The sequence below is a fragment of the Papaver somniferum genome, chromosome 8 (genome assembly GCF_003573695.1).
Source record: "Papaver somniferum cultivar HN1 chromosome 8, ASM357369v1, whole genome shotgun sequence".
In the NCBI taxonomy this organism is placed as follows: domain Eukaryota; kingdom Viridiplantae; phylum Streptophyta; class Magnoliopsida; order Ranunculales; family Papaveraceae; genus Papaver; species Papaver somniferum.
This window is the reverse complement of record NC_039365.1, coordinates 153,680,328-153,701,039: the sequence shown is the minus strand read 5'-3', so window position 1 is coordinate 153,701,039 and position 20,712 is coordinate 153,680,328. Positions and strand designations below refer to the sequence as shown.

At 38.7% G+C, this 20,712-nt stretch overlaps 1 protein-coding gene across 1 annotated transcript; it reads right to left on the bottom strand.

Annotated features, from left to right (window-relative positions):
- Positions 1–16,087: 16,087 nt before the first annotated feature.
- On the bottom strand, positions 16,088–18,051 carry LOC113306243. The gene is made up of 2 exons (XM_026555201.1): positions 17,174–18,051; positions 16,088–17,129 (listed from the first exon to the last, which is right to left on the bottom strand). Exons 1-2 carry the CDS (start codon positions 18,049–18,051, stop codon positions 16,088–16,090), a joined length of 1,920 nt encoding a protein of 639 aa, XP_026410986.1.
- Between the last annotated feature and the right edge of the window lie 2,661 nt (positions 18,052–20,712).

Below are 20,712 nucleotides of genomic sequence, written 5' to 3'. Positions count from 1 at the left end.
TTCTTTATCATTCTCGAGGAAGTGATTTGCACTGAAGTACATTGACTGCTTCTACTGCATCTCTTTTGGTAGTACCTATAGTTACAGGAGTCATGAGAACGTAATTGAAAGAAGGAGAAAACAAACAATAAAAGCAGATTTATAAGTGTCAAACCCTAGATCATTTTGACACAGTCTTCAAAGAATCTAAAAATAAGATTACCTACACAAATATAAATTGAAATTCACGAACATTGCCTTGAGCCACTTCTCAGACACTTCTCATCTTTCCCAAGTTAAAGATGAGAAGGCAAACGTCACCATTCAGTTGGTGACCGGACGGGCCAAATGCCCACTTCCCTTGTTTTTTCGTGGCTTGTCACTGTTGGTTGTGCTAATAGATTTCTTACTTCTTCTGGAATATTTACCTTGCTTATCTTTATCCAGATTCACTCTTTGCATGTTCTTTTGAAGTTTGGTGACTCTTTTGTTGCTTTTCTTGAATCTCCAACAGGTATCTTTATCATGCCTTGAGTGTCCACAGAATGAGCAGATCAATGTGGATTTTTCGTCTCCATGTAATTTTTCCTGTTTGACACAACACCCAACCATTATTTCCTGATTTGCAGAATCCATCACTTTTGTTGTTTTGCTTTCGAATCCTAAACCATGATTGTTTCCAAAGGATCTCTGACCAAACAACACTGTTGCAATTTTTTCATAACTTCCAGACAGACTTTACAGGTCATCTCTGAGAGAATTAATCTCTTCTTCCTTTAGAAATATGATTTTGACGAATTTAATATGAAGATGCTCTATCTCAATATTTTTCGTCTGGAGTGATGATTCAACATTCCTCAAGGAGTCTTTAAGACGAAGGTTCTATTGAAGAATCTCTTTGTTCAGGAGATCAACCAACTCAGTGTCAAATTCAAGTTCCGAATCATAATTTGAAGTTGAAGGAGAATCTGAAGTAAGGGTAGAAAATCCATTGCACCAGCTAGACTCATCTGAGTTATATTGAGAAGTATTGACTTCTGTTGAATTATTTTCAGCAACCAGAGAAGATGGAAAACCTGCAAATCTATTCTTCCTTTTTATTAGATTCTTGACCTCTTTGACTATTAATGAATGATCACATTCATCAGCCCAGGATAAGTGAGAGGAAGACATCTCAGTTTTGTTCACAGCGTTGAGTGCAAACGTTCTCCCTGTATCTTGATCAAGAACTATTAACTTTCCAATTAGTGAAGTCTTGGAAAGTGTATCAGGGTTATTTCCCTCAAAGATGACATGCTTCTTAGAGTCGTATCTTTATGGCAGCGATCTGAGGATTTTCATCACAATGTCCTTTTCAGGAATGGTCTTACCCAATGCTAATGATTTATTAACAATTTCTGACACTTTGTGATAAAAATAATCAATCGATTTATTATCTGCTATCCGAAGGTTCTCCCAATCGAAATTAAGGTTTTGAAGTCTAGCTTCCTTTTCACTAGAGTTACCTTCAAATACGGTTTCTAAGATATCCCAAGAATCTTTAAACCTAGTGCAATTAGACACATGGTGCTGAAGATTTGGGGTATTGGCATGTATGATGGCACTCAAACCGTCAGAATTTTGCTTTGCAGCAAGTATCTCGGCAGGACTGTATTCACCAATATTCTTGGGAACATTTACATCTCCAACTGCCACAACATGAGCAGCATAGCCATTAACAACATATACCCATGATTGAAAATCACGCCTTGAAGAGAAGCTCGCATAGCAATTTTCCACCATAATTAATTAGAGCCATCAAAGACTGGTGGTACGTTAATAGAGATAGCACCTCTGTCCATAGAGTCAGATCGCTACAAACACAGACTTGTAAGGTCTTGAACGTGTTTGCCTTCTCTGATACCGATTGAAAAAGCGGGGGTCTAACAACACGACCCAATATTTCGCTTAGAAATCTGTATGGACTAACTCCAATATACTTTTCTAGAGAATCAACTAGACAGTCAGACTCGATCTAGCTTAAAGTATATCAAGGAGTTAATATTTCTCTCTTGTTTTGATTTACTCGAGCTAATAGAAATCAGCGAGTCTTTAATCAAACACAAGGAATAACTTGGATGGTACCAATATCCAAGGATCAATCAATGACAACCAACAACCAACAACCAAAGGTTGGAGTACTCTAATTGATGATCTAACGCACAACCTATATTATTTCAATTATAAAGATAAAACAATATAATGCGAAAATTGAAATAACACAGACACCAGAAATTTTGTTAACGAGGAAACCGCAAATGTAGAAAAACCCCGGGACCTAGTCCAGATTGAACACACACTGTATTAAGCCGCTACAGACACTAGCCTACTCCAAGCTAACTTTGGACTGGAATGTAGTTGAACCCCAATCAATATCCCACTGATCCAAGGTACAACTATGCTCCTACGCCTATGATCCCATCAGGATACTACGCACTTGATTCCCTTGGATGATCTCATCCACAACTAAGAGTTGCTACGACCCAGAATCGCAGGCTTTGACATTAAACAAATCTGTTTCACACAGACAAGTCTATCAAAGGATCAATCTGCCTCCCACAGATAAACCCTAAAGGTTTTGTTCCGCCTTTTGATAATAATCAAGGTGAACAGGAACCAATTGATAATCTGATCTTATATTCCCGAAGAACAGCCTAGAGTTATCAATCAGCTCACAACAATCTTAATCGTATGGTAGCGAAACAAGATGCTGCGGAATCACAAACAATGAGACGAAGATGTTTGTGATTACTTTTTATATCTTGCCTATCGGAGATATCAATATCAAGCCAATCAATCTGATTGTACTCGTACGATAGAAGATGCAAGATCAGATCACACAACTACGATAAAAGTAGTATCGGTCTGGCTTCACAATCCCAATGAAGTCTTTAAGTCGTTAACATGGCTTTAGAAGAAAAAAAACCAAAGGTTAAAGGAGAATCGACTCTAGCACACAAACTAGTATTACACGTAAGGTGTGGGGATTAGTTTTGCACAATACTATATGTCTCCTTTATATAGTCTTTCAAATCAGGGTTTGCAATCAATGTTAGCTTAGTAACAAAGCATTCAATATTCACCATTAGATGAAAACCTAATTTAGATTCAAGCTAATATTTCTCAATCGTTAGATCGAAAACTTAGCTTGTTACACACACTTGACAATGTACGCTTCTAGGTTTGTTTACCGTACCCAAACTTATGGACTTATTGGTTCAACAATAGCCAACCAAAAGGTTAGCCATATGAGCATTTCATATCAATCATGTTCTTCTTCAACATAACTAGTTCAAATGACTTCAAGTGAACTAGTTAGAGAGTTGTTCAATTGCAAGAAAATATTATGTACTACACAAGACACAATTGAAGCAAAGATGATTTGATTCACTTGAATCGGTTGATGAACTTTTATAGCCACGGTTTGCAAACTGCATTCCTTAGTCTTTTTAAGTTTAAGTTCATAAATCATCTTCAGATATATAACCTTCTCAAGTTCGCAAACTAGGTTCGCGGACTTAAGTTTTCGAGAAGAGTTTACAAACTCCAACAGAAATTCTCGGGTATGAGAACTTCGCCAGTTCGCGGACTTAGCTTCACGCAAGTAGTTTGTCAACTCCAGCAGAAATTCTCGGGTTTGAGAACTTCGGTAGTTCACGGACTGAGTTCGCGGACTTGGCTCACGCCATTCTTCCGGTTCTCTTGATCAATAAAGTTCGCAAACTTTGGTTCATGGAATAAGACTTATACATAAATGTGTTTCCACAACAATGCATATGTACACCATTGGTTTTGTAATCTAAACTCTCATTTCAATTATTGAAACATTTTTAGAGGATGTTATATAGTTGTTACACCAGTTCTCGTCAAAGCAATTTTCAAGATGATTGAAACATATCATGACTTTCGTCACATGGTAAAGATAAACTTGATCGTAGCGAAAAGCTTACCAACACATATTTTGAGATATAGATAGGCGAGGTATACTCGGCTCGAAATACCAAATGTGTATAATCCAAGTCTATATATATAGCATACGACTTCTTGTCTCAAAGAGTAGGAGATAGAGTAGATAGACTTTTGAGTGATAGATAAGTTCAAGTCTTCACATACCTTTTTGTCAAGAAGTTCCACCGGTTCCTTGAGTAGTTCTTCTACTTGTATGATGAATCGCCATGAAGTCCTTGAGATCAACTACACTTTCTATCCTACTCCGAGACTTAGCTATAATAGACTAGAAATCAAGAATTATAGTTTTGATCACTAACATTGACAAACATGCTTGAGATAGCAACGCATGCGAGTTCGACCAAGCAATGCTCTAACAAGAACTCCTTCCGGGAACTTAAGTCCGCGAACTTGAGTTGGTTATTTCTAAAGACGATTGTTTGTGAACTCATGTTTATATAAACTAAGAAATGTTAATTGCAAACCGTGGATATAAAGATCATGAACCGATTCAAGTGAATCAAATCGTTTTTGCTTCAATTGTGTCTTGTGTGGTTATATAAGATTCCTTGCAATAGAAAAACTCTCTAACTAGTTCATTTGAGTCATTTGAACTAGTTATGGTGAAGAAGAATATGGTTGATATGAAAGTGCACATATGGCTAACCATTTGGTTAACTATTATTGAACCAACAAATGTACATGTTTGGGTACGGTTACACAAACCTAGAAACGTGCATTTTATTTGTGTGTAACAAGCTAGGTTTTCGAACTAATGGTTGAAATATATTAGCTTGAATCTAATCAGGTTTTCATCTGACAGTGAATATTGAATGCTTTGTTACCAAGCTAACATTGATTGCAAACCATGATTTGAAAGACTATATAAGGGAGAACTCTAGCAACTGGGAAACTTATTCCCCACACCTTACATGTGATACTAGTTGTGTAAGCTAGAGTCGATTCTCCTTTAACCTTTGGTTTCTTCTATAAAACCAGGTTAACGACTTAAAGACTTCATTGGGATTGTGAAGCCAGACCGATACTACTTTCTCGTAGTTGTGTGATCTGATCTTGTTGTTTCTATAATACGAGTACAATCGCAAAGATTGGCTTGATATTGATATCTCCGACATGCAAAATATAAAAGTAGTCATAAACATCTTCGTCACATCGTTTGTGATTCCATAATATCTTCTTTCGTCGCGTCAATTAAGATTATTGTGAGTTGATTGATAATACTAGGCTGTTCTTCGAGAATATAAGTCCAGGTTATCAATTGGTTCCTGTTCACCTTGATTTATCAAAAGACGGAGCAAAACTCGTAGATATTTCTGTGGGAGACAGATTTATCTATTACCGTAGACTTTTCTGTGTGATACAAATTTGTTTATTAAAGTATTCGACTTTGGGTCGTAGCAACTCTTAGTTGTGGGTGAGATCAGCTAAGGGAATCAAGTGCGTAGTATCCTGCTGGGATCAGAGACGTAAGGAGTGCAACTGTACCTTGGATCAGTGTGAGATTGATTGGGGTTCAACTACAGTCCAGACCTAAGTTAGTTTGTAGTAGGCTAGTGTCTGTAGTGGCTTAATACAATGTGTGTTCAATCTGGACTAGGTCCGGGGGTTTTTCTGCATTTGCGGTTTCCTCGTTTACAAAATTCTGGTGTCTGTGTTATTTCTGTTCCGCATTATATTTTATTATATAATTGAAATATCACAGGTTGTGCGTTAGTTCAATCAATTAGAATATCCAACCATTGGTTGTTGATTTAAATTGATTGAACACTTGGATATTGGTCTTTGGTACCATCCAAGTTATCTCTCTAGTATTTGATAAAGACTCACATATTTCTATTTGTTTGAGTATAGATCAAATCGAGAGATCGAGATATTAAATCTTTGATATACTTTTATCTAGATTGAGTCTGACTGTCTAGTTGATTCTCTAGAAAGTATATTGGAGTTAGTCCATAAAAATTGCTAAGCGAAACATTGGGTGTGGTTGTTGTACCCCCTCTTTTTCAATCATTATGCAAATATTGATGAAAAATAGAATGAATCTTTGAATATTCCGCAGTATTGATCTTTCCCTGATCCACATCTTTCTGTAAGTACTGTGCGGCTCCATAAGTTATCTTATATGAGCATTTCCGATTAAATTACTCATGGGTTCTCTTGTGGTTAATTTAATTGAGTATTTTGGATGCAAATTCATGTTTCATGTGATTTGTTAATGTCCAAAGAAATCCTTATTTTCTTGTGAAAGTAAGGTCGCCCTTGTTGTTCTTTCGGGAATGAGATTTTATGGGGGAGAGTTCTTAATTGAACTTGTGCTTAATTGCCAAATCTTTGTGGGAAGTGCGGCTGTGGAATATTGTAGGAGTTTTATTATATATTTATAGACTCCTTGATGAATGCATTTAGTTTCGACTATATGATTGCATCTAAAAAAAGTTGATATGCTTTCTTTTAGTCAAGAAAAGTCTCTATGAGAATTTCATTATGATCCCACTTGTTTTCGTACCTTTGCCAATTTATATTGACAAAAAGGGGAAGAATTAATGTGTAGTTCACACTACAAATACATATGGTTTATGGATCATTATGTAAGGGGGAGTGATTTTCATATGAGATGAAGTATCGACTAAGGGGGAGTGATACATATTTCGAGCTGAGTTTAACTTGCTTACATATTTCTCGAAATATGTGTTGGTAAATTTTCGCTTTAACCAAGTTCATCTTATTTTCTTGACGAAAGTCAAAATACGATCATGTGAAATCGCCTTGCAACATGTTACATGATTTGTGTGACACATCCATTTGGTGTAGACTCGGAAAGTTTCGCATTGATCATTCGATCACTTGAAAATTGCTTTGAAGCTAATAGTTTGTGTGAGACAGCTATTGTCGTATTCTAAGAATATTTCAATGGTTGAAATGGGAGTTTAGAACAAATAACCATGATTGGAAATATCACAGTATGCGTACTTGTATGCTAACTGTCACAAGTTATTCCAAGTCCGGGAACCATAGTATGCATACCCGTATGCTTACTGGTTAGTTAATGAAAGTCCGGGAACTTAGTATGCATACCGGTATGCGTACTGGCGTGAGGTTCAAGTTCCAGAAATTCAACTGAGTTTGGAAGGTAGGCGTACCCGTTCTCATACTGTCGAACCCATACTAAGTCTGGCTACTTAGGTATGCGTACCCGTTCGCATACTTGAGTAGGTTATGTTCTAAAATCGGTTTGTTCATGAACTAATACATTTATATATTAAGGAATGCAATCTTTTGCAACTAAGTTCGATCTAACAGTTGAAAGATATTCTTGAGTCTAATCAGGTTTTCATCTAACAATGAATATTGAATGCTTTGTTACCAAGGTAACATTGATTGCAAACCCTGATTTTAAGACTATATAAATGAGAACTCTAGCAACTGGGAAACCTAATCCCCACACCTAGAGTCGATTCTCCTTTAACCTTAGGTTTTTCCAAAACCCTGTAGGTTAACAACTTGAAGACTTCATTGGGATTGTGAATCCATACCCAACTATTTTCTCTGTAGTTGCGTGTTCTGATCTTGCCCATTTCTATCATATTGAGTACTATCTTCTCTAAGATTTTCTCGAGATTTAATCTCCGATAGGCAAGATAAAAAATAGTCACAAACATCTTCGTCTCATCGTTTGTGATTCCGCAATATCTTGTTTCGTTTCCATACGATTAAGATTATTGTAAGGTGATTGATAATATTAGGCTGTTCTTCGGGAATATAAGTTCGGTTTATCAATTGGTTCCTATGCATCTTGATTTATCAAAAGACGGAACAAAACTTACAGGTATTTCTATGGGAGACAATTTTATCTATTCAGTAGACTTTTCTGTGTGAGACAGATTGGTTTATCAAGTCTTCGACTTTGGGTCGTAGAAACTCTTAGTTGTGGGTGAGATCATCTAAGGGAATCAAGTGCGTAGAGCCATGCTGGGATTCAGAGACATAAGGAGAGCAACTGTACCTTGATCTGTGTGAGATTGGTTAGGGCTCAACTACATTACAGTCTGAAGTTAACTTGGAGTAGGCTAGTGGCTGTAGCGGCTTAATACAATGTGGTGTTCAAATATGGACTAGGTCTCGGGGTTTTTCTGCATTTTTGGTTTCCTCGTTAACAAAACCTCTGGTGTCTGTGTTATTTCTTTTCCACATTATATTTGTTTATATAATTGAAATATCACAGGTTGTGCGTAAGTTCAATCAATTTTGAATCCGACCATTGGTTGTTAATTAAATTGATTGACACTTGAATATTGGTTTTTAATACCGTCCAAGTTATTTCTTATATTCAATCGGGCTCGTAAATTCCTATTTGTTTAATTGCATATTGAATTGAGAAATTGAGATATAACTCTTTGATATACTTTTCTTAAGATTGAGTCTGAATGTCTAGTTGATTCTCTTGAAAGTATATTTGAGTTTGTCCATACATATTGCTAAGAGAAATATTGGGTGTGGTTTTTAGACCCCCGCTTTTTCAGTTGTAGGTGGTCGTTCTGAGATTAGTGGCAAAGGACTAAGGGTGGTAAAACTGCCCGGGGATGAATGTGGCTCTGCCCACGCCGTCTAAAGCACCCTCTTCTGGCAAAGGAATTTCTATTACGAACACCAATATGGTTGTGGTGATGTCTGATGATGATGTCTTCGGCTCGTACTTTGAGGCTGGAGGATCGGATGAGGAAGAGGAGCATGTGATCCCCTCTAAGGATCGGGATGAACCATCTCCCCGAGAAGAAGAGTTGGTGGAGAATTTCCTGAGAAACCCTCTAAATCACGGTCCCGGAGGGAGCTCTGTGTTCACTTTCTCTGGTGGTGCTTATGATTCGCTTGGGGCCCTCTTATCTTCTCGTTTCAATTCTCTTTCTCCTGCTGATATGTTGAAGGTTGTTCCTCTTTATGGTCCTGCCATGAAGAATTCCCTTAGCATTGTTGTAAGTCATCCTGCCCCTGTTGAGTAGTTTGTTGTTTTCCCTCCCAACTTGTTTTGACCCGATAAATTTCCAGGCCGAGAATCACATACTTCTTGAGGCGACCATTCGTCAGAAAGAGTTGGAGGATGTGGCAGATATTCAGACTCAACTCCAAGGAGAGAAGGAACGTGTTCGGGAGCTTGAGAGGCAGCTGATCGAAGCTAAAGGTATTCTGTTGAACTCTGTTATTGTTGATTGATGTTGTAGTGCCAATATCCTGAGTCTAGCATTGTCTTCCTAGCCGAAATATCTAGCATAGAAGAGACTCTGCTTCCGAGTATCACGGTATGTCTATGAAACTGAACGTTGAAAAAGGTCACGTTGCTATACTTCAACAGAAGATACATAACAAAGATGATAAGATCGGTACCCAGGCCGCCGAGATTGAGAGCCTCCGAGCAGAGCTATTTCGTTCTCAAAGATTCGAGTATGTGCCCGAAGAAATATATAATCTCCGCTCCGAGCTATCTCGGCTTCAAAGAGCTGCTGCCGATAGGGGGTTGTTGATTGATAACTTAATAGGTTAGTGTAACTCATTGAGTCTTAAGAATAGAGACCTTCACTCCGATCGTAAGCGTCTTTCTCAGTTGAAAGATGAAGCTGAGACGTCTGTTCAAAAGCTTAAGGAACAGCTTCATGGGTCAGATCAAGTCCGTCGAGATCTCGAGTGGACTCGGCTTCAGTTGTCAGGTCTGCAATTGGCTCACGATCGTCAGAAAGCCTCTTGGAGTGAGAATAAAATACATTGCCCTTCCAATGAATTCAATGAACAGCAGTAACCCGAATTGACATTAAGAATGTCCAAGCTTGAAACCAATCTTTCTAAGTCCGAAGAGTCTTTAAAATTAGTTTTATCCGAACTCTTAGGTCTTTGTGCATGCTTCTATTCTGTCTTTATTATTCCTGTTGTTTCATTTATCATTTTATCGAGCTATAACATCCCCCATTTTTTTTATGTAGCTGAACAAGGTAAAGTTAAGGGCATAAAGGAGGAGATTTATCGGCTTAAGAAAAGTGAATCCCTCTTGCAAACCAAACTTGTTGATGCTGCCTCCGACCTGAGTCGTCTGTTGGAGGAGATGAAGAAGAAGCATGAGGAAGAACTTTCTGCTAAGATCACGGAGGGTGTGAAGGAGTATGTAGCTATAAGGAAGGCCAGGGCTTCCACAAAGAATGTCGGCACGGGTACGACTCCTTCTAGAGTCTAGTTCCTCATTTTATAGTGTTGCGCCATTATTTTTCCCATTGTCTCGTGATGTAAATTTCGGATTGTTTGAACACCTTTGAACTTATAAATTTCTCAGGGTGTTGAGTCACCAGTTGGTCCCTCTTTGTTAGGCTTGTTATTTACGACATTATCAACTCTAGTTGCTATGCATGAACGCTTTGACATTTCATCGTTTCCTTCACTTGTTAATTTCAGTTTCTTATTGTGGCCTCTGATCGTCAAACCTGGTCGTTCATAACCTTCATGTTTCATGATCATGCAGTTATATCAAACATATGTTAGCATAAATTCCATTTCTGTCGAACACACTCAACATGGAGGGTCATCGGGGCCAATGTCATGTCCCGGTCAAGGTATCTCATCGTTGGTATTTCTAACCATCGTAAGTGTATTAGGTCATTCCTAAGTTCTATGTCCCGGTTATCCTAGGTCAGTTATCAACCAAATACCTAGGATCAAGTGAGTCTGGTCACCTGCCATGGGAGCGATCCTCGGAAATGTTCACAGGATGATCGATTATCAAGGAATCGTGTCTTGATAACCTTTGGTTACTGGTTTCCAACCACCATAACCCTTAGACTACCTTGGTACTTGCACACTTCCACTGCCCCGAGTTCGAATATCCCGTCGAGTGTAAGTCGCCTCGGCACTTGCATAATGCCATCCCCCCGAGTTCAAAACGACCATTCGAGTGTAAGTCACCTCGACACTTGCACACTGCCATCGCCCCGAGTTCGAATGACCATTAGTCGCTTAAGTCATTTCTCTTGGTCTTCTCTCATGGATGGTATATAGTTCGAATAACATCATATCATGCATGTGCTTTCACCTCTCATGGGTGGTACAACTTCAAGTGTCGCGCATTCCACGGTCGCTCTTCAGGAGTCCCATTAGGTTTTAGTATTTTATACGCTCCTTCACCCACTTTTGACACGATAGTTGGTCGGTCGTCAGCCGACGCAAAAATAATTTAAGTTCTTTCACTTCACAATTATAAATAAGAGTATAGTTATAAGAACAGATTTGTTCCACAGGGAGATATGGGTTGTCAATTTGTTTTGATTACTTATAGAAATTGGGGGGGTTTTGTTTGTGATTTTAACTAAATAAGAATAACGCAAATAAAATAAAACGAATATCAGAGATAAAAAAAGTACTGGTTAGAGTTTTCATCTTCCATCTTCCAACATGTTATCAACTGAATCAATCTCAACATTCATTTTCTATCGATATCAATAACCCTATAGGGTCCTATCGCAGGCTTACTCCGCCAAAACTCTTATTATCATCAAAGGTGCAAGAGCCACTCTTTGAATCCTTTCCACTAAATAACTTGGCGCAAGATCTACTCAAGTTTAACCCAATGAAAGCACTAATATTTATGAGTTGAGGTTATTCTAAGCAATCCGGCGCAAGAGCAACACGGATTTAACCTAGGTTACGCTTCTACATATAATTGTATGGAAACATCCCGTCGTTAACAACTATATTATGCTACTTCTAACAAGGATTATTCGACAATTCCGGATCTCAAGCCCTAGTTTAGCAATAGATATGAAAGCATGCTCATTTAATTTGCAACTTAAACAAACTAGCAATCAATCATACATGGAGTTATAACCGGTAAAACATAAGGGATACTAACAAATTATGAATGAATGAAAATGAATACTTCAATTGAATAACATGTCTTCCAACTTAGGACTACATCTCTAACCCATAAGAAGAGTTTAGTTAATCATGGATTTCTTAAAACCCGTCTAAAATAATAAAAAAGAAATCAAATAACCAAACCCTAGGGATCGTGAGAGCAATCACAACTCCAAGATTTAGCTCTTTCTTCTCACTTTCTCTTCTGTGTAAAAACGAATAATGATAAAAGATCCTCGGAAAGATAATAATAATCTCTCCTATATAGGTACTGAAGATATCCCCTCCGTACTCGACCTGAGGTCACGCTCCAATGCTACTCGTGAGTAACATTTTCTGAAATAGCCAATGGGCCTATGTATAAAGTCCAGCCCAGATCCGTTCTTGGCTTGTCAGTTTGCCAAAACTGACTACGTATCTTCATTCTTCATTCACGGACAGTCATCTCAACGCGAGTTTTATTTTTCCCTGGATTTTGATTTTCTCCCGTCAGATTCACGGACAGATAGGACACCGTGATTTTTCAAAGTTACAGAAATTCCACTTTTCTTCCTCGGAAACTCACGGACATACATCACTCAGTGAAAATATTTTTCCCCTAACTTACATTCTCGACCCCAGCCATCCACGGATGCCAGGCTCTCCGTGAAAACTCGCCTGAGTCACTACCACAACTTCCATCTCGAGTACGATATCACATCAAACACATGCTCGAGTCTCAATCATTGCCATCAATCCAGCAAACTCAAATCCACCGCTCTCAAGTTCTATCACCATTAGCTCAACACCGATCAAACGTCAGCAACATCTCCATCTCGTCTCAACTTTCTCATATCTTCTCAAACTCCAAACTCCATCACACTACCACCATCGTGATCAACAGACCACCAGCGCACTCCATCTTTTGCTGCTCAGTCAATACCATTTTCAGATCTTCTCCATCACTACCAACAGTAGCAACCAAAGCTCAACACCGCACTGCCTTCATATTTTCCGGTCACTGATCAACTCCTTGACCATCTCTGTAAATTCCTCCCTGCTGATCTCAGTAAACAATTATCAGCTCGGGATTTTCTCTACAGCTTACACAGCGTCACCTTCTCTATCATCACCACTGATACATGTTCTATCTCGAGCATCTCCGCAAAACTTTAATCTTCATCCACCAACAGTGACCATAGCTCTCTTCCCAGTCATTGTATCACCATTGTTCAACTCCCATCACCGAGCACTTCCAGTCCTACCACAGCATCAACACTAGTTCACATCATCCATTCCATCGATCATGGCAACACAGCATTTTCATCACGGTCATTATCAGAAACAACTCCTCCTTATCTGTTATGTTCGAGCTCCATCACCAGCATCAACACTGCCATGGTTTTCCCTATCTTCCATCAAGAATGGGGACTATCAGATCATCTCCGATCACCATTGTCAATCACCAATATATATCACTGCCATTCACGTAAAGACGTGATGAAGAAGATATGGCAGTACCCTATAATAAACTACTGGTGCCTTTAACAATCCTCATTCCACTGTCAGTCTACCGAGACTAACAGTTCATTTCTTGTTCCGTGGTTGCCCTTAGTAATTGTGCCGCCTGCCTTTAACAGTTATGTGCTGTCTGACTTTCGCGATAACTTTAACTTGCTTCAACCGCTTCTAACTTCCTCATACGAGGTCGGAATGACTTTATTCTTTCGTCGTCGCCTTCTTCTTTTCGTCCTCTTCAAGATGATGCATAGAAATCTCAGTTTTGAGCTAGTTCCGCTTCCTTTTGGTTAAGATAGCTTCAAACACCTAAGAAACTCAAAAAGAAACAAAATCAAAGCATAATTATACAAAAACTATCAAGAAAGCAAAGCATTTGAGTACCTAACTAATGCAAATATTTCACCTATCAAATTCCTCCACACTTTCCTTTTGCTAGTCCTCGAGCAAACTACAAAGAAAAAATAAAGTACAACAACTCCCTATCGCCGAGGACACGGTTGCATTTACCATATGCAACAATCCTTTAAACCCCTAGGTGTCCCTAGTGGACGAGTTATAGTCTCGTGAGGGCTTACGAGAGGTATACCCACAAAACCTACTCCAACTTCAAAGCATTCCATCTTCCCAAGCATCCAAAGAGCTATGAGGACATAGAGTTTCTGCATGCTAGTAATAAGAAGTTAGAAATACCAAAGAACATATTCATTCCTAAATCTTGAGTGAGAAATAATTACACCATAATGAGAGAATCCGTGTTTGAGAGCGATCAATAAGCATTTCGCCTCGACTTCTGCCTCACTTAAAAGGATTTTATAATAATTGCACTCAATAAGACGGCTTTCTTATGGGTCTCACATGTGTGTAGGTAGGAATGAAGAGAAAATCCTACACACATTGAATGGTGGGAAGGAACCTTCCGAATTATTTCTGGAGACTCCACAAAATCGTGGAAAACAAGAATATTTTTGATGATCTCTAAGTAAGGAAATCAACCATTATTATTAAAAATAGAGGATGAGAGTACTTACCACTTTCACATCTGATTGCAATGATGATAACACCACTCTCACAACATCCAATAGAAACACAGTCTTCAGCTCGTCTTCTTCATCTTCTTGGTCTTGCTCTTCGATCTTCAACTATTGATGATAAACTCTTGAACTTCGTAGAACTTCGACAATTTGTAACTCTTTCTCTTCAATTCCTTGTTGCTTGAAACTTCTTCATAGGTTTTTCTTCTTCGCCATTGCTTTATTAAACGAATACAAAAAGAAATACAAACCAAAATAATACAAAGAACTTTTTTTTTTTTTTTTTTTTTTTTGACAAGAGAAATAAACTACAAACTGAATATAAAATAAATAATGAAATTGTTATGGCCATGGGATAAGTACTTTACCGTTTGATTCTTACAAATTGTATTGTCTTTGTATCATAAACTTCGATATAATTCTCATCTTTTTATTGTCTCCGTTCTTGTAAATAAGTCTTCAACATGTATATAAAAATCTGCCCGTTGTATGTTGCTTTACTTGGATATGAAATTGCGCTCTTCCTTGTATTGTTGTTTGTAAACCTCAAACATCTTCAACTTTTCTTGTAGATTTTGATGTCGCCCCTTGTTGATGATGGTTGTGTTTCTATGGACCTGTTGTTGGCGAGAGAGAGAGTGGTGCTAACTGCAAATCAAACTACAAGAAGGTGGTTTTCGTCTATAGACGTCACCCTCATGATTTACAAAGTTAGCACGTAAGAGATCAAAAGTAGTGCTTCTATTGGTGGGAGGTTGCGTAGCTAACCATTCTACCCGGAATTAACGTACGGTGACACACACTCAAAAGAAATCTCTTTAGTCATTTATAAAAAAAATCTGGTCTGGTGCCTCAGTTGATATGAAAATGGGTAGTCTCCACTAATGATTGATCAGCAACTCTAATAATGCATTTCTCCCTACGCCTCATTTGCATCAGCGACATGATTAAATCCATTATTTAACACTCCAATTCGTAAGAAATCCGAATGTAGTTCCCTAACACTTCCAAATTCAGTGATGTCGGTCAGAATCTCTATGTAAACATACCTAGAAGTATGCTAGTGACTCTAAAATCTCTAAAAGTTGGAGGTTTTATGCAAATTTTGAAAAATCTGGCAAAAAAGCTAAAAACTCTATATGCAAAATACTCCTCCACACTTAAACTTCACATTGTCCTCAATGTGCAAAACTGAAATTCTGAATTCTGACGTACCAGCAGATTAAACACGAAAACTGTACAAATTGGTAAAGAATTTGGAAAAACACCATTTCACAAAAGTTGTTCACCTACGTCTTTTCTAAACAGTGTCAAAAGGGCACAGTTTTTAGAAAAACGTTCGACAGTTATGGTCTCTGGACTGAACTACGTGCAGTCTGAATTTTTCTGACGAAAAGGTATTCGTCGTAATTCTCTTCTAAATAGATTCCGGACTAAACGAAATTAAAAATGGGGATGAAGATATGTAAGAAAACAATAAAAACAAAAAGTAAAAGGGTTTAAGATACAAAACCTATGGGTTGCCTCCTATTAAGCGCTTAGTTTAATGTCGTTAGCTCGACTGTAGACTCTTTGGCTACTCCTTAGCCTGCGTCTATGATATTAGCATTAACATCCGAATGAACATCGCTAGGATACCGCATTGCTCCAAAAATATTGAAGCGAATCTTTTCATCATCAAATTACATAGTGAGAGTTCCTTTGTCAACATCAATAACGTTTCTTGCCGTTTTCGTGAAAGGCCTCCCCAATAACAGCGGTATAGATGCATCTGACCCGCTATCCATTTCCAATACAACGAAATCAGATGGAAATACGAGTTGATTCACCTGCACAAGCACATCTTCAATAATACCTCTAGGGTAAACATTAGAACGATCAGCTAGTTCAAGAACAATACGGGTTTCTTTCAAAGAACCCAAATTCAAAGACTCATAAATAGATGCGGGCATAACATTAACTGATGCTCCTAAATCAAGCATAGATTTTCCAAACCTTTTATTACCAATCACAACAGGTATATCGAAACTACCTGGATCCTTGCATTTAGGTGGGAGTTTCTTTTGGAGGATAGCAGAAACGTTTTCCCCCACACTCATCACCTCATTACCGGTTAATCGTTTCTTCTTGGTGCATAGGTCTTTCAAAACTCTTGCGTACTTAGGTACCTGCCTAATTGCATCTATCAGCGGGATATTCACATGAATCTTTTTGAGTACATCTGAAATCTCTTTGTCTTGTTCCACATTTTTGTTAGCAAACCTGCCAGAAAATGGTAAAGGAGGAACATAAGTTGAAACAAGAGGTTTAGAGTTTGTTTTAGGTACCTCATCGGTTTGGGAAGAGTCAGTAATCTCTTTCTCCAAAACCGACCCCTTGGGGTCTTTGCTTTTCTCAGCATCTTCTGGTTGCACAGTTCGTGTACCACTTCTCAATGTCACAGCATTAACAGTTTCTCTAGGATTAATAAGTTGAGAAGGGAGTTTCCCACTATTCTGCGTCTCCAAAAGGTTCAATATACCTGCCATGGTGCTCATTTGTGTCTGCAACTCCTTGATTGCACCATCAGTCGTTTGCTGATTTTTTTGCACCATTGTGGTTAGATTCTTCATCGTAGCAAGCATCTCTGATGATTTTGAGTTCTGCGCTGGTTGTGGTTGTTGTTGGAAACCACTAGGGCGATTAAAAACCGTCCCTGGAGATGCTGCTTGCGTATTCGCATAGCTGAAATTGGGGTGATCTCTTCATCCTGGAAATAGGGATCATACCTTTGTCTCTGCTGATTCGGGAATACTGCATTGACTTGTTCAGCTTCTATCTCATAAGAGGGAATGATTACTGCGGCCATTTTTTGAATCATCTTCTCAATGTTACCAATCCTATGTTCTATGTGTGGTGAAGAAGTAACCTCATTAACCCTTCGACCCATTGACACACCTCTTGAGTTGAATTGCTGCGTGTTTGCAGTCATATTCTCGATCAATTTCGTTGCTTCGTCAATGGTTTTGTTTGTCAAAGCACCACCACTAGCTGCATCAATAAGATTTCTCTTGGATTGGAGCAAACCATCATAAAAATACTGCACTATGATTTGCTCAGAGATTTGATGATGTAGGAAGCTCTCTAGCAACTTCTTGTACCGTTCCCAATAGTCGTAAAGAGTCTCACCAGTAATTTTTTCAATCCCACTAATTGCTTTACGAATAATTGCTGCTTTAGAGGCGGGAAAGTACTTTTCAAGAAACGCTCTCTGCATCTCATTCCATGTTGTGATACTTCCAGGTGGAAGACCATAAAACCATTCTTCTGCAGAATCAATCAAAGAGAATGGAAATGCTGTCAGTAAAGCTCTTCCTTGATCAGTTCCAGTTGGCTTCAAACTTGTCAACCTATGTTGAAACAATAGTAAATGACGATTTGGATCGTCTCCTGGAAGCCCTTTGAACTTTGGTAACCAATGAATCAACTGAGATTTGAGCTTAATTGAATCTTCCAAGTTGACACACAACTTTTGTTGATCAAACGATGGGGATGTAAGATCTTTGAGTGTCCTCTTGGGAGGTGGAGGTGGTGGAGCACCGCCATTTCCCTGGTTCCCTTGGTTTTCCTGGTTACCAGTGTCTTGGTTGTTCGTTCCGCCAACCATCTATTCTTGTTGTGATTGAGGTTCTTGTAGTACTGTTCCTCTGCGAGTTGAAATTCTGTACCTTTGGTAATCCCAACGTTTGGGAGCCAGAGATCAAGTACCTGAAACAAGACTCTCAAAAACAAAATTAAAAACTAAAAATAAGAAATCAAAAACAAAGTAACAATCCGCTATGCCTCTGTGGCAGCGGCGCCAAAATTTGGTCGGTCGTCAGCCGACGCAAAAATAATTTAAGTTCTTTCACTTCACAATTATAAATAAGAGTATAGTTATAAGAACGGATTCTTTCCACACGGAGATATGGGTTGTCAATTTGTTTTGATTACTTATAGAAACTAGGGGGTTTTGTTTGTGATTTTAACTAAATAAGAATTACGCAAATAAAATAAAACGAATATCAGAGATAAAAAGTATTGGTTAGAGTTTTCATCTTCCATCTTCCAACATGTTATCAACTGAATCAATCTCAAAATTCATTTTCTATCGATATCAATAACCCTAGAGCGTCCTATCGCAGGCTTACTCTGGCAAAACTCCTATTATCATCAAAGGCGGAAGAGCCACTCTTTGAATCCTTTCCACTAAATAACTTGGCGCAAGAGCCACTCAAGTTTAACCCAATGAAAGCACTAACATTTATGAGTTGAGGTTATTCTAAGCAATCCGACGCAAGATCAACACGGATTTAACCTAGGTTACGCTTCTACATATAATTGTATGGCAACATCCCGTCGTTAACAACTATATTATGCTACTTCTAACAAGGATTATTCGACAATTCCGGATCTCAAACCCTAATTTAGCAATAGATATGAAAGCATGCTCATTTAATTTGCAACTTAAACAAACTAGCAATCAATCATACATGGAGTTATAATCGGTAGAACATAAGCGATACTAACAAATTATGAATGAATGAAAATGAATACTTCAATTGAATAACATGTCTTCCAACTTAGGACTACATCTCTAACCAATAAGAAGAGTTTAGTTAATCATGGATTTTTTAAAACCCATGTAAAATAATAAAGAAGAAATCAAATAACCAAACCTTAGGAATCGTGAGAGCAATCGCAACTCCAAGCCCTAGCTCTTTCTTCTCCCTTTCTCTTCTGTGTAAAAACGAATAATGATAAAAGATCCTCCGAAAGATAATAATAATCTCTCCTATGTATAGGTACTAAAGATATCCCCTCCGTACTCGACCTGAGGTCACGCTCCAATGCTACTCGTGAGTAAAATTTTCTGAAATAGCCAATGGGCCTATGTATAAAGTCCAGCCCAGATCCGTTCTTGGCTTGTCAGTTTGCCAAAACTGACTGCGTATCTTCATTCTTCATTCACGGACAGTCATCTCAACGCGAGTTTTATTTTTCCCTGGATTTTGATTTTCTCCCGTCAGATTCACGGACAGATAGGACACCGTGATTTTTCAAAGTTACGGAAATTCCACTTTTCTTCCTCGGAAACTCACGGACATATATCACTCAGTAAAAATATTTTCCCCCTGACTATCATTCTCGACCCCAGCCATCCACGGATGCCAGGCTCTCCGTGAAAACTCGCCTGAGTCACTACCACAACTTCCATATCGAGTACGATATCACAACAAACACATGCTCGAGTCTCAATCATTTCCATCAATCCAGCAAACTCAAATCCACCGCTCTCGAGTTCTATCACCATTAGCTCAACACCGATCAAACGTCAGCAACATCTCCATCTCGTCTCAACTTTCTCATATCTTCTCAAACTCCAAACTCCATCACACTACACCATCGTGATCAACAGACCACCAGCACAGTCCATCTTTTGCTGCTCAGTCTATACCATTTTCAGATCTTCTCTATCACTGCCAACAGCAGCAACCAAAGCTCAACACCACACTGCCTTCATATTTTCCGGTCACTGATCAACTCCGTGACCATCTCTGTAAATTCCTCCCTGCTGATCTCAGTAAACAATTATCAGCTCGAGCTTTTCTCTACAGCTTACACAGCGTCACCTTCTCTATCATCACCACTGATACAGGTTCTATCTCGAGCATCTCCGTAAAACTTTAATCTTCATCCACCAACAGTGACCATAGCTCTCTTCCCAGTCATTGTATCACCACTGTTCAACTCCCATCACCGAGCACTTTCAGTCCTACCACAGCATCAGCACAAGTTCACAGCATCCATTCCATCGATCATGGTAACACAGCATTTCCATCACGGCCATTATCAGAAACAACTCCTCCTTATCTGTTATGTTCGAGCTCCATCACCAGCATCAACACTGCCATGGTTTTCCCTGTCTTCCATCAAGAAAGGGGACTATAAGATCATCTCCGATCACCATTGTCAATCACCAATATCTATCACTGCCATTCACGTAAAGACATGATGAAGAAGATATGGCAGTACCCCATAACAAACTTCTGGTGCCTTTAGCAATCCTCATTCCACTGTCGCTCTACGGAGACTACTAGTTCATTTTTGCTTCGTGGTTGCCCTTAGTAATTGTGCCGCCTGCCTTTAACAGTTCTGTGATGTCTGACTTTTGCGACAACTTTAACTTGCTTCAACCGCTTCTAACTTCTTCATACGAGGTCGGAATGACCTCATTCTTTCGCCGTTGCCTTCCTCTTTTCGTCCTCTTCAAGGTGATGCATATAAA